The sequence below is a fragment of the Nannobrachium achirus genome (assembly GCF_963921795.1).
Source record: "Nannobrachium achirus genome assembly, chromosome: 9".
In the NCBI taxonomy this organism is placed as follows: domain Eukaryota; kingdom Metazoa; phylum Chordata; class Actinopteri; order Myctophiformes; family Myctophidae; genus Nannobrachium; species Nannobrachium achirus.
The window spans coordinates 27,352,339-27,367,593 of NC_137818.1; the positions used below are offsets into that span (position 1 = coordinate 27,352,339).

General features: G+C 43.5%; 1 protein-coding gene across 1 annotated transcript in view; it reads left to right on the forward strand.

Annotated features, from left to right (window-relative positions):
- Window positions 1-282: 282 nt before the first annotated feature.
- The window catches only part of phactr3a (phosphatase and actin regulator 3a), a gene marked incomplete at both ends in the record, with an annotated part of 48,376 nt that continues 33,403 nt past the window's right edge, over window positions 283-15,255 (forward strand). The window contains one exon of the mRNA XM_080732654.1: window positions 283-391. Within this exon, the coding sequence (XP_080588780.1) occupies window positions 283-391 (109 nt within the window). The remainder of the gene's footprint in view (window positions 392-15,255) is intronic.

Consider the following 15,255-nt stretch of genomic DNA (forward strand, 5'->3'; position numbering starts at 1 on the left):
GTTGTTGGGCATGTTGTTGGACGGACACAGACGGGCATCATCACCAGGGGCACGCATCACCCCTCCCTCTCGCATCCATCCGCGCACACACACATACACGCACCGAAACATACTAGGAATTTCAGCTCCAACCACCATGGCTCCCTGGTAGATGCTCTGAGCGGCTGTTGTCAGGTCGAATTAAATCAGCAGTTTGCTCGCTGCTTCCTTCTGACCCTGTTTTGCCTCTGCTGTAGGGTTTTCAATATTTGATTCAGAATTCCTCTGCTCCTCCATATCCCCATGGCTACATCAGATGGAATAGAGGGCTGCTGTACTCTTCAACGAGGCAGATCTCAAAGTGACCCGAACATACTCACCGAGTCTGCCATCGATTTAGTGCACACCACAGGTAAGCGAAATATTTATCTGTCCGGATATTTTGGGACGCTAAATATGCAATGTTTCATTGTCGCTCGTTTGGCGATGCATGCAGCGGTTACCAAAAGGCATCCTTCGCTGGCATCGCTGCCAAATGGGATGGACACCGATGGATACTCAGCGTATATGCTTCACACACACCGTTTGAAGGAAAATAGGCTGGCTTGCATGGGAGATTGGAATACGGAGACGCAAATTGGAAAGTATTGTGCTGCTATAGCATGTCTGTAATCTGTTATACATGAATGAATGAATGCATGATGCGCCCTTCCAGAATTGAGCCTCAAATAAGACGCCTGTGTTATGTATAGCCCATTGGGTTGTTATGACTGCAAGAAGTGCAGTTTTACAATCAGCATTTAGGCCGTATATTTATCATCATTAATGCATATAACGCCGGATTGTACGATTCCCCCTTATTTGACCATGTGGCGTGGTCCAGCATTCTCAGGGTGAATGTCTAGACGCAACGTTATCTGGTCTGTTATCGGATCAGAACATTCGCCGTGGGTACTGGGTAGTGGGTACACGCACAGGCTGCACAGCCAGCCTTCCTCATTTAGGACTCAGTCAGGAGCCACCGTGATTTCGTTTTTTTTTTTTACTCTCATCAAGTCATGGTCCTATGGCTATGGCTATGGCTTGCATGGTCACTGCAAGGCATTGACAATACTGCAGCCCATGGTGAAGAGTGTACTGTGTACAGTGCTATGATCAATGTCTCTGCCTTCCACGTGATGGGTGCAAAGACCTCCAATTCCATGCAGCCACGCACACACGGAATCGATTCAGTCAGCATAGCATGGAGGAACATGCAGGTGTGTGTGCTGTACGCCCTTGTTTACAGTAGCCTATGTCTCACTGTGGTCCACTTGTCATCCACATTAGCCTATGCATTAAGAGTCTAAGACATAAATAATCCATCTTACAAAATAGCCTATACATGTTTCTCACACAAATTACTGTCTATTATGATAGTTATTTTGTTAATAATAATAAGCACTATGTCAGCCTGCCCTGTAGTACTGTACTTGAGGTCTATTTATGCTCAAACTGTGTGGGTTTAGCACCATTCACTGCTTACACCCACACTTGACAAGTTGTACACACATGAAGGGTGCTTGAGTGAATGATTCAGAAACAAATGTTATTCATTTCTCTATTGTTCTCTAGGAGCCTTTTTGTGTTTTCTCCGTCTTTGAAATAACACCTGTCTGCACTCATCAACCTTCCATAGCACATTCCTAATAGACCCTTGCTGTTCTTAAGCCTCCAATGGCTGATTTAATTCGCACATATCTGGATGTGATAATGTCACACCGGGCCGCTGTCACACCTGATTAAACAACACAGCAACCCTGACAGGACTGGCCACACATCCCCAGCAATGGACGCTGAACCCATCCGGGAGATACGGCCATCCAAAAGCAACATGTCGCACTCTTGACTGTGCCCAGTATCAGCACCTAGGACCATCAATATGCCATCTACCTCACATGCAAATACCACTATGGCTTCATGATGACAGATACAGTAAATACAGTTGTCATTGACAAGGACAGTGTCAGTGTCTGGTGACCCAAAGTACACATTGTCCACCCCCTTCTGTATGGATCATCATTGTGCTTGTGTCTGGGGTGCTAGTCTTTGCCAAAGGATTACTAAGCCTTTTTTCCCCCTTCAGCACAGTGGCCTTTTGCAGCTGCAGTGGCTGACACTGTATTCATCCACTTTACTCAACACTGGTGTGAGGAGTCAACAGGAACACAAAGACACAGCAATGGGAACTATTGCGGTGTATCTGGCCTGCATTTTATCTTGTTGATGTTAAAGGTTGAGAATTGTTCAAAGGATTCATATTGAATAGCGTTGTTTACGTACAGTAGGGCAGTGTGTGCGACAATTAGTAAATCATGTGATATAGATATTAAAGTCTGGCAGTAGTAAATATGGTAAGTCCCCCACTGTTTGTTCATGAGAGAGGCCTTCTTTATGCCTGCTAATAGAACGTCACATGCGCTCAAAGTGGCAGTTAGTCAACACAGAGTGTCGAGTAAGGTAATGGTGCGGTGAGGACACCTTGAAACCTAGGGGACAGAGTGAGTGCCCAGGCAGGGATGTTCCTGTGGCTTTATTCCAGAGAGATTCCTGTATCTTTAGTATCACCACAGCCTTTGTACACAGCTCAGGAGAAACTGGTGGTGGCAAACATTTACTGTTTATAGATTTGGAAATGTTTGCATGCTGCTGAACACAAGGTTAATTCAATTATGAATATACGTGCCAATATGTTTTAATTGTGTAATTACATTATATTCAAGATTTAGGCCAGTATAAATATAAGTATTAATATTTTTGCAAAGGTGATGAGCAAGAGTGTTGTGCACAGTACAGTTTCGATATATTGCTGGCTTCAGCAACTGGTGTTTGTGTGTGGTATGGGTTGTTGGGGTTGAATGTTTTTTTTTTTTTTTTTTTTGCAAGCCAATATCCACTATTTACATTTGGGTAAAGTAGGAAAGATCTACAAGCTCACAATGTGTCACGATGTGTCACGATGCGATGCGACGCATTGTGAGCTTGTAGATCTGCTATTGCATACTGATGATCAAAAGGGATTTCCCCTCATGAGATGGACACCTCTGCATAAATGAACAAGAACATGTGTGCCATTGCATTTTGTATATACTCCAATGTTTCATATACTAGTAAGAAGCCTCAGGGCGACAATTCTTGGCCATCTGGCCAGTGATGTATATCGGACCAGTTACCCATAATACCCCTGGTACCCATATATGGAGATCCATAACTGTATATGGAGATATGCTGTGAGAGCCCAAACATGCTTACTCAGTTATTCGTTATGTGAAAGTCCTATGATGTCTATGACATCTGACATCATACCATTTTATGCCCATACATGGAGATCCCTGTCTGTAGAACCAGCCGTTAGTGTGGTATGTGGCCGATGTGGCCTCCATATATGGGCATTCCCATATGAAGTCCTGTTAGATATGGGCTTAATATTGATGACATCAGGGAACTCCATATATGGCCATAGAAGGGATTCTGTTACTATATATAGTGTGACATCACAGTGAAGCCAGAGCGTGATGTCAGAGCGGCAAACCCATCTGTTAAGAGTGGTTCCCCTGACATCACAGTGACGTCAGAGTCAGAGCGACAAACCCATAGAACCACAGTGTCAGAGCGACAAACCCATAGAACCACAGTGTCAGGCGTGACAGACAAACAGAGATACATACGGACAAGCTGTGACCGTTCACATACTAAACTGCGACCTATGGTCGCAATAAACACAATTTGCTTATCTGAAGGGAAGGTATTAGGCAGCTACTGTCCACCTAGTGACTACACCTTTCCCAAAGTTCCATCATATACTGTATATCCTCCTAGGCCTATCACAATCACAACATAATTGCCTGATCACAATTAATTTAACTAATCACAATTGTCTTTGCATAATCTTTAGAATTGTTTATATTATCTGTATAAACATATCTGGGTGAAACTTTGTCGTATTGTCATATTTCCATCATTATTTCCATATCGTTTACGCTTGTTTAAATAGACGATCTATAACTTACAGATTGTAGATTGCTTGTAGAACAAGCTTTTCGCTATTTCTCAAATAATTTAAAGTATGTCGGGGGTTCAATCCCCAGCTGAGTCATACCGTAACCAAAGATTAGAAAATGGTACACAATGCCTCCCTGCTTGGCTCTCAGCATCAAATGTTGGATTGGGGGTTCCTGTGACTAAGTGTGACTTGCTAGTGTCACTTGCTAGCGTCATGTCCAGGGGGTGTACTTGTATATCAAACTGCCTCATGCTACAGAAACAGGAGATAGTCTCCTGACCTCTGGGCCACATGGCTCAGAAACCGTTGGTTCCCAAGGCTAATTACTTACAACTATCAAACAACAACGAATGATGACGAGTTACAAATCAGTTATTTTACTCACTCGACATGGTTGCACAATGGAGTACTGTATAAATTAGGGTCTTGTCTCTTAAGGTTTCATTGTCATCCTCCTCCACCCATCTTGATGATAGCTGTATAATCCTCTCAGATCTGACACTAGCACCGTCAGCACAGAAGACATACTCTGAGAAGAGCACACAGCATTTTACTGTGCAGATATCAGTGGAGCTCCCTAATGAAGAAGTTGTTATCAAATTCTATAAACCCTCCCATGGGCCCTTGATGATGACTCAGCCTTACCAGAATAAAGTAGTCTGGGCAAAGCCTTTCCCCTTTCTTCTGAGTCATTGATGAATAAAGTGGTGGATATCTGACTCAGTGTCTGTCTTGTCTTGTATTCCATGCTTCCTGTCAATCTTTTCCCCCTTCTTCAGAACTTTCCCACTTTTCTCCTAATGTAGTCGTTGTGCCTTGTACCATAGTCCCATGTCACTGCTGTGCTGTGTTTGCCGACCCCTACCGGTTGGTTCATTAAGGAGGGTGTAGACAAGCTTGTGCCACCTCTGATACACATGAAGTTGCCGGCAACTTGTTTTCACCAGACAGTGAGGGGTTTCTCCATGAAGATGGCACGGTGCATAGTATACTATTCTTCCTGTTCAGGTCCTCTGGTGCTCTGACACAGAGCTGGATTTTTCATATATCCCGGTTTTTCAGATATCCACATAGAAAAATATCTAGGTCCACACAGAGCTGGATATTTCATATATCCCTGTTTTTCAGATATCCACATAGAAAAATATTTAGGTCCACACGACAAAGATATCTACGGTAGGTCTAACAAGCACACACACAGTAAAGTCTTCAGAGATATCTGGGTTCCCTGTCTACACCGATCCAGTGAATCGGATATTTTTCAATCTCTCCACTTATTTATTCGGTTTAAAAAATATCCAGTTTCACAGCCAAAATATCCAGCTGCGTGTGGCTGCAAACCCCAACAGCACAAAAAAATGTCTAGCTTCAGAAATATCCAGCTCTGTGTAGCCATGGCCTTAACCTGTATTATTGCAGTGACAGAGATCACCTTCTCCACCTACCTCCCACCCCCAAACACGGTCAAAACAAATATTTGGTATATCATCATTACAACTAAATAAACAAGGTCTGAGTCATAAAAGGCTTGAACGATAACTGGTTTTAATAAATAACACCATAAAAGCTATGATGTGTTTTAAGACACTTCATACTGTCGGTAGGCTAACACTGTTTTGCCAGACTACGACACGGTCGTTAAGCAGAGTATAAATGAGCCATATAAGCTGCTCAAGGGTTCAGCATAGGCCCAATCACCTTTGGTCGTAAATCTAGATGTAGGGGTAGCCGGCTGAACTGGATATTGCAGGCTGTCCCCTTGTTCATTTCTCTGACAAAGGCAAATTAAGATGATAAGAAGCTTATTCCAATCCAATCCAATAAAAACGTAACACACACCAGACACTTTCGTTAGGCGCGGATCACAGAATACGACTATAAAACAAAGAACAAATATGTTGGACGCTGCAGCTGCATATGCATTTTTCTCTTTATTTGAATGTCTTCAAGATCTTGAATAAACGTCATAAAATAAGACCTGTGCTCCTCGGAGCACAGGTCTCCACCAGGTAAGGTAGGTTATTGCGGGCCAGCAATGTTCAGAATGCAACAATCAAAGAATTACAAAAGTCTGCATCCCGGTGGCACTAAAATTGGGCAATGTTGAAAGGGTGGCATTTGTTCCTCAATGTAGTGCTTTGCATCCAAAGTTTCATCGTAATCGGACGCTGCGTTCATGATTTGCGACATTTTGTTCAAAGTGGGCCACCCCTGCAAACTTTAGATGTCAATCTGAGCCAATCAGGATGGAATATAACAAATCAAACAGATCCGTCTTGATCACATGAGATCATGTGTACTGATTTGCATGACATTTGAATAAAATCTGAAAGAGTGAAATCCAAAAAAAATGTTTTGCATATGTCAGCCTCCTGGTGGCGCTATAAAAGGTTTTTCTTTGGCCTCTAGTCTAGGGAGTGCACATAAAATGTTTTACACAGACTGTGCACAAATCAGCCTGTTATAGCACCAGCATGAGGCTCATTTGAACATTTTGAAGTGGCATTTCTTCCTCTGCCTAATGGGAACTTTGGAAGCCAATCTTAGCCAATCAGGATGGAATCTGAAAGATCTGAAAGACTTTCGTTTAGTTTAATGACTATCGAGATACTGTGTACCGATTTGCGTGATGTTTGGATACAATCTGTAGGAGTACTGTCAAAAAATTAGTTTTGCATGGCCTGCTGAAAAAAAAAATGCATATGGAGCTGGCGTGTGCTACACATTTGATCTGATTTCCCTGCATTAATTATCGTAAACAAAGGCTACATAATTGTCATCTAAGCTGCTCAAAATCCTGTTTGCATCCCTATCTTGTATTATGCATATTTGTTGTCCATCTCCTTAGCGTAAACATCATCTTCCAAAACCTTAGTTCACATCCGTCAAGAGCAGAAACATTATGAAGAAGGTTATTGTCCACTATCCCCCTTGGCCCTGTCCTGAAACAAAGATGGTTGATGTGCATATTGCTAGACTACGCGATCTGACTAGAATCTCATTACAATTTCATGAAAGAGAACCTGTGGCTTTGCGGACCTTACATGCAAGCAGTGTTGATAACCAGTGAGGGCAAAGCATTCACTCTAGTCTGTCTGTTTCACACTCCAGCTGGCAGCCAATATAAGCTGCACGGTCACTGCTGTTAATAAACTCAAATATATCCCTGCCTGCTGCAGGGACAGGCTGACGTGAAGTCACACCTTTCCCTCTGGCCCACTGAGTTGACGGTTGCACCGATCTAATGTGTGTCTCCATCATGTAGAATCTATCTATCTATCTATCTATCTATCTATCTATCTATCTATCTATCTATCTATCTATCTATCTATCTGTCTATCTATCTATCTATCTAAAAATACATAGCCTACATACATACATACATACATACATACATACAGTAAATATACACAACACACACTGTACATACCTACTGCCTACCTACAGTTTTCCCTTCTCATACTCATACAGGCTCTAATCTAGGTCCTTATCATGTACCACCTCTCCATCTCCATCATCACTGGTTTATCTGTTATGCATTCATTTCCCCGGTGGTCCATTCCCACTCTCATGGGTTCCGTCAACCTCCCTTTGTGATCTCAGCGTGTCTCCCTGGCTCTGCTGTGCCCCTCACGTCGGCAGCAGCTAACTCAGGGGGGGTGACCCGCACCACACTGGCACTGTATGCCATGGCAGGGTAATTGATGAGCCACGGGCAGGATGTGACTCATCACTTGCTTGGCTAAATGAAAAGAGCATGGGCGCTGAACAGAGGGAGGGGAAGAGCAAGTGCTGCTCCAAACCCCTATCTCTTTCTACCTGTTTACTGTATAAGGTTTTATGTGTGCAGTAACATGTATACTGTACAAACAATCTGAATAAGAATGGCGAATGGGATGGATGTATAGACGTTTTTAATAGATGGATACTTGAAGGCTAGTTGTTAGATACTTGGATTTGATTGCGATAAAGAGACAAAACAAGCTATGCATGCAGAAAGAATCACATGTAAAGGGTGTATAGGCAAGCAGGATATCAACGGATATGAGCTTCACTCTTGTCTAGTCACCTGGCTGCAACCACTCAGCCCTCGTCAAAATTAACCACTTCCAACCTTGTCATTCATGTCATTATAGGCGAAATAAATACATCCGGACGTGTTCAAGTTCACAACTTATTGTGAGCTTGTAGATTGTCTGTTTTAGACATCTTTTGAACAGGGTTTAAGTGGTTAAACGTTTGCCACTCTCACACTGTCAGATCATGACCCATCTGTCATGGCCAGTGTGAAGGACCAATGAACCAGTCAGCAGGGCCACCTGTTAGCAGTGGCTGCAGGAGGGCTTCATTTCCTCCTTCAGTCCTGAACACTATGGCAAGGCCAGCACACTTCCCTGGAAAAGGTATCTATATAGGAGAGTGGTTACTTGGTTTTGCAACAACTTTTGCTGTCAACAGTATGAATGGTTTCTTTTTCTTTTTTATTGCGACAATCAGGTCGCAAGTTACTATGAAAACCTCCACTGCCTGTCTGTCAGTCAGTCCCTCCATCAGTCCCTCCGTCTGTCCGTCACGTCACGTCACACTTTTGGCCCTACTCTTATCTCCGGCACCGTTGCCCCTATCCATGCCAAACTTTGCACACACACTCCTTGCCTGGTAAACCACAACCTTCACCCCTGATTTCTCACTTGCCCCTTTAGGAAATGCTACAGGGCTAATCGGTTAATCAGTTGTAGGCCCATGCTAAGCTTTTTTCGAAGTATTCTGCCAGGATCTTACTGTAATCAGTTCTGCACACTGTCATTTAATGTTTAATCACGTGTAATGTTTAGATCAAACACCTTCTTCAGGCAGATTTACCTGTTCATGAGTTTGATGGTAAATATTGCTACACAAATATAGAATACAAGGGTGCTGATGAGGATAGCAACCATCAAGGCATGTGTCGTGGAACTAGAGGAGTTCTTCTATAATGGTTGAAGCTGCGTCTTGGAATCCAAGTTGGAAGGAGCGTGCGTTATTTGTTCGGCTTAGGAAATGTGGAAGTCTGTCCATGACTGCCTTGACAAGGCAGAGTAATGGCTTTACTACGAATGGTTATGTGGCTGGCTTGAAATCAGCAAATGGGGGTTCAATTCCTCTCTTTCTCGTTATTCATATTTGAACAAAGGCAGGCTCTGATGCCTGAAGAAGGTCTTTGACCGAAATGTAGCGTGTGATTAATCGTTTTTCCTTTATTGAGCTAGTGAAGACAGTGCAGGTCTTTTTTATTCTGTTCTGCCATGCCCCAGACAGACAGACAGACAGACAGACAGACAGACAGGTGGGCAAAGTAATTGTACTCATTGGCATTTGGCAGAGGTAAAAAGCAATCGTTTTGTACATTAAGTGCCTTTCTTTAAAGTGGGCAATAAAAAGTCTTCATGTCTGTTCCTCCCACTACTTTCTCTGATTTGATCCTAACAGACACACACGGAAGCTTTGTTCTTCTAACACAAGCCACTGTAGACATCAGCCCATCTTGCCTGTCTGTTTGTAACATGCTGCATGTTGAATCCAGGACCAGTGAGTAGTGAATGAAGATAATCTGCATCTGGATGGTTCACTGAGCCTAGCTCACTGTGGGAACCCAGTTCACACTGTTGTTCAGCTGGCCATGAAAAGAATGGAGCACAACAGTGACAGCAACATCTAGAGGCCTACGGTATATCATCCCCTGGTCCCTGGTGCATGTTAGAGCAGATTAGGCATTTTACAGTCTGTAAGCCATGTGTTGCCACTGTGTGTGTGTGTGTGTGTGTGTGTGTGTGTGTGTGTGTGTGTGTGTGTGTGTGTGTGTGTGTGTGTGTGTGTGTGTGTGTGTGTGTGTGTGTGTGTGTGTGTGTGTGTGTGTCTGTGTGCCCTGCCCTGTACCTTGGTGTGCATATGCACTCATGCACCTCTGGTGTGCATGGGTTATGTGTGGACATGCTACAGAACCAGTACATTTAAGTCTGCACATGGTCATCCACTAGCAATGCACCTGTTGGACTGTATAGTGGAATGAGCTGAAGAAGCAGTCAGACAGTTGGGCAGACAGCCCCCTTGGAGACCAAAGAACTAGGACCTGAGCAATTCTGAACACCTGTCAGACGCTTCAGCATTAAGGCACCAGGTATTGGTAATGGAGCTATTTAGCCTTTAACAGTTCAGGTTAAACGGAGCTCAGGAACTCACATTCTGCATGCTCCTTGGGAGGAGAAAGAAGACCTGTGTAGGAAGAGGAGAGGAGAAAGAAGATATTGTAAGAGAAAGAAGATGAAAGGAGAGGAGACTGAAGTTAACCCATTTAGGCTTAACCTATAGTCATATAATTAGCCTACAAAAACAAATATGTTGCCACATACTGTACATGTACTGTAAGCCCCTCCCATAAGCTAAAATGTGTTCCCGGCCTGAATGTAAGCGTTAAAGGAGGAAAGCTACAGTAAGCAGAGCAGATAGAAAGGGGGAGGTGGAGGCATGTTTTGTTGAATGGAAGCCAAGAAGTTGTACTCATTGCTAACTGGCCGTGGTAGGATGATGTATTGTAGTGTCTTGGTGGCAGAACATTAACAGTAAAGTGTGGCCTGTGCTTTGGACAGCCCATGAATGAGCAGCATTATTTTCTGTTGATTCTGTTACGGGAGTTCAAAATGATGCAATTTAACAAAGTTGCCTGTATTTCCATCAATGTTCTCTTCAGTCATTTCCCTTTTCTATTAGTGATTAGAATTTAGGCTGCTGTAAGGTAAATAAGCATGCACAGATTGCACACACAAACCGGCCATGCATACACATACAGTATGCGCACGCACGCACGCACGCACGCACACCCACCCACCCACCCACCACAGCTGCTCTATATAAGTCCATTGTCCCTCCCTCTCAGCTGACCTGTGAGATTCTGTCAGTGATAGATGCAGCAGGCAGAGGGTAGCCTTCTGGGCCCCATCCCCTCTAAATGCTTATGCCTGGTTCGGAATGAACATAAGGGAATAGAGGAAAGAACACTTAGAGCAGGGTCAGAGGGTTACAGAGTTGGGGAAGGGGAGGCAGGGAAACAGCAATGTGCCCGAGGTAGCCTGCGTGCACAGTGCACACCACTCCAGAGTTGGTTGCCAACATTGAATCACTGCAGTGAGAGTGAGAGAGTGGTGAGAGGAGGCCCTCCTTGGAGTGACTGCCTGGCTGATAGGCACTTACACTTTATTGAACGTCTCCACGAGGCCCTCTCCAGAGATGGGTAAATTAAATACATAGATCGGATGACAGGACGAGAAGGAATACAGTAGTGAAAAGGAAATGAATCAGGCCTATTCATTGTCTCGCTGGACGGCGGTGTGGGAGTCGGAGCACCTGTTTGTGCTTCTCTTTTTATAGTAAGAGGAAGAGAAACTGAGAGGGAGAGTCGAGAGCAGAGAATCTAGGAGTGTCTGTGAAGGTGTAGAGCAGTGGTTCTCAAAGTGGACTCTGTGGGTTCCTTTAGGGGGGGTCTAAATTGACCCATACAAGTTAACTCTGGCATTTCATTTGTACACTGTCAGAGTTAAGGAGAGACCTTGAAATTTGAAAGTTTGAGAAACACTGGTGTAGAGCAGTGGTTCTCAACCTTATATTTGAACCCACACCCCATGAGCATTAAGAGTTGAGGCCTTACATTTAGTTTAACATGGTTCTATTGTGAAAATAGCCGATCTACATGCTCACGCAATTTCTACCTCTATTATTTGACAATTTGGCCAATGTTTAATTTGTAGAGGTATTAAAAAGTCCTTACATTGTCACTTTAGAAACGGGCAGATACCCTCTGTACGCTTAATCTTTGTTGGTTTGTTTACTGTTGAGAGAGAAAAGAATGTTGTACATTAAGTTAATCATCTGAGGACCCCCCCCCCCAAAATAATTTACCCCCTTGGGGGTCCCGACCCACATGTTGAGAAATGAGAACCACTGGTGTAGAGAGTGAGCAGAACTGATTTCAGCACCATGGACAGCGCCCATGCAGTGGGCCTGCTGAGCTAAAAGGCAGCAGTGTGTTGGCTATACAGATAAGTCTTGGCTGGACTACAAATGCCTTGGCTCAGCTGGGGTTTTGACCAGTCAGGGATGATGTTAGGCCAGGGGTATTCAACGTTGTCAGGCCAAGGACCCCTTAGTTGAGAGAGAGAGATGAAGCAGGGACCCCCACAACCTTTTCATAGATTCCATATATAGTTTCCTTATTGTTTGACAGCACAATCATCGGTGTCATTTGGATTCATGTCAATTTGTGTTTTCAGATATTTAACCACTTGAACCGTCAATACTTAATAAACTTGACATTTCACTCTGTACTTTGTCTGCCCTTTTTCCCCTCTACACCAAACCTCTTTGCCAAAAATAGCCGATCTACAAGCTCACAACGCCTCAGGGTGCGAGGCATTGTGGGATTGTAGATCTGCTATTTTTGGCTAAAGTTCTCAGAATATGGACACTTGGGTAGTTAATATAAAAAAGGTTTCTATCACACAAAGATTCGGAGGACCCCCTGTAGTAACTCTGAGGACACCTATGGGTCCCGGAACCCCCGTTGAAGACCCTTATGTTAGGCTTTTGTTGTTGTCTTTTTTACCCTGAGAGCACAGTACTTTGTCAGGAAAGCAGCACCTTCAGATACAGCCACAACTATGGTTTGGCGTATATACTCTCCTCAAACTACACGTTCATGAAATCCACAAGCTCCAATCTAAATCCATTAAAAAATGCTATGGCAAGTTTGACCCCTTTGGTGCCCGATTGGACAGCACAGGCAGGCTCCAGACGCCATAGCCTGTGGTATATGGTTTATGATGATGTGCAGCAATTAATTAACTTCTTCTTCAGCACTTATCCTACTATTCTTCTCCTACTACTACTTTGCTCAGACCTGTAGCGCTACCATTATTAGACAGTATCGCTTTCATTACCTCAAAGTCCCATCGGCACAAAGCTGCTGCCTGCATTGAAGTCTGTGGACAGAAGGACTCCAGTCAGTGGTGTGTTGACGCACAGCTCATTGCAGACAGTGTTCCTGGGGACTGTGCTCCAACTACAGTCACTGCCAACATGGATATGATCTTTGCATTACTTTATTTAACCTTTTCTTCTTTTACATTTAGTAAGCAATGTTCAATTGCGCCGCCAAATAAATATGAATCTGGGGGTCCTTGACCACTGGTGTTGTGTGTGTGATTAGTATCTTTTCTTCCTTGTGCACCTCCCTCTGTCGTTCCTGCCTGGAGACCAGCATGCTCTCCCCTCCCTGTAGAGTGGAGAGGGACCCAATGAAAGGGAACTGCCTGCAAACCACACACACACACACACACACACACACACACACACACACACACACACACACACACACACACACACACACGCACACGTGCGCGAGCACATACAGTACAGCACATACGTATACGTCATACATTGACACAAACCTACGCACATAAAAATACACATCATAGTAGGTGCACACATGGTGGGTGCACTGTCTCACACTCTCTCTGTCCAACAATCTCTCTGTCATGCACACAGTTAAGTATGTTTCATACAGGATTTCAGGCATTGACCTAAATCAGTGGAAATAACAGGAATAAATTACACCCCACCTACACCCACCTGATAGATACGGTAGCTGCACGGGTGTCGCACCAAATTCTGGGCCCTGGGTACAAGGATTCACTGCGGGCCCCCCATGAATGTTCTTCAAAGGGGGAGGTTTAACCCATTTACACTGGTAACGCATTATTACGCATTATTGTGTGCTTTAACTATTGAAAAATAGCAGATATACAAGCTCACAGCTGTGAGCTTGTAGATCTGCTATTTTTGAAAAATTTTGAAAATTTGTGCAAGTCCTTAAATATTTTTGAGACATTCTATAATGTCTTCTAAATCCTTCTAAGGTTTTTTGAAAAACATGTTTCTATGTCAGTGGTGCTCAAATATTTTCATGTGAAGGACCCCCAAAATGATATTTGGCCACGGACCCCCATATCAAAATATTTAGTTCCAGGGACCCCCCAGAAGCAAAATTTGAGTTACAAATGTTCGCTTAAAAAGTACATACCGTATATTCAAAGATTTGCACAAATTTTCAAGACTTTTCAAAAATAGCAGATCTACAAGCTCGCAGCGCGGCACTCGGTGCCACGCTGTGAGCTTGTATATGTGCTATTTTTCAATAGCTAAAGTATAAAATAATTCCAGGCCCCTCCACCTTGGGCCCTTGTAACTCAGTCCCACTCCCCCCCCCCCATCCCCTTGTGACGCCACTGAGCGCCGGGATCCGGAACCGAAGGAATCGGTTCCATCACATGGAACCGTTTCCGGAATCGCTTTGCCACACCGTCAGAGCTGGCATGTGGGCTTCACGTCTGCTATACAATTACAATACCGGTGGTTCTTAAACTTTTCAATGACCGCCCATAACTCTGAGGTAGAGTGTACAAATAGACGAATGGTTCCATTTGTAAATGGTTCAAACGGTTCCACAACGCGTGACTGTTTAAGCTATAGACCTATTTCTCAGAGCGGCAGTTATATCTGCGGGGCAGTCCTCTCCTGACGGACAGATGTAATTGCAACCGGGATTTGAACTTGGGAAACCAAATAAATACTGCACAACACAGAGGTGAGCCCTTAACCAGAGGAGGGCTTAGGAGCTTCAAGCAGGGCTTTTACTTTACTAGAGTATTTCTTTTCTTTTTTTCTTTTTTTTTCAAATATTGTACTCTAACTCCACTACAATTTTTTGAAAACCTTAGTTACTAATTTCTTTGTAGATTTACAAAACATACTACATGAACCACTTCAGCTCATTTTGGCCATTTGAAAATAGCCGATCTACAAGCTCCCAAAGATTTTTATAAATTTTATTTATTTTAAAACTGGTGAAATGGGACATTCTGTATAAGTACTTTGTACTTTTGGTATATTTTGAAAGCAATGCTTTTGTACTTTTACTCAAGTACATTTTTATTACGAACATTTGCTTGTAAGGGCACATTCACACTGCACTTTTATTCTACTATGAGGGCGGAAAGGGAATTGTAGAAAAGAATATACAAACTTATTCGGAGACAATACAACATGATGTCGCAATGCGGAATGAGATCACAATTGACTATAAGAATCGAAGAATCAGGCCTACTTTATCAGATCAAGTTTAGACTTTCAGAAGATCACACCAC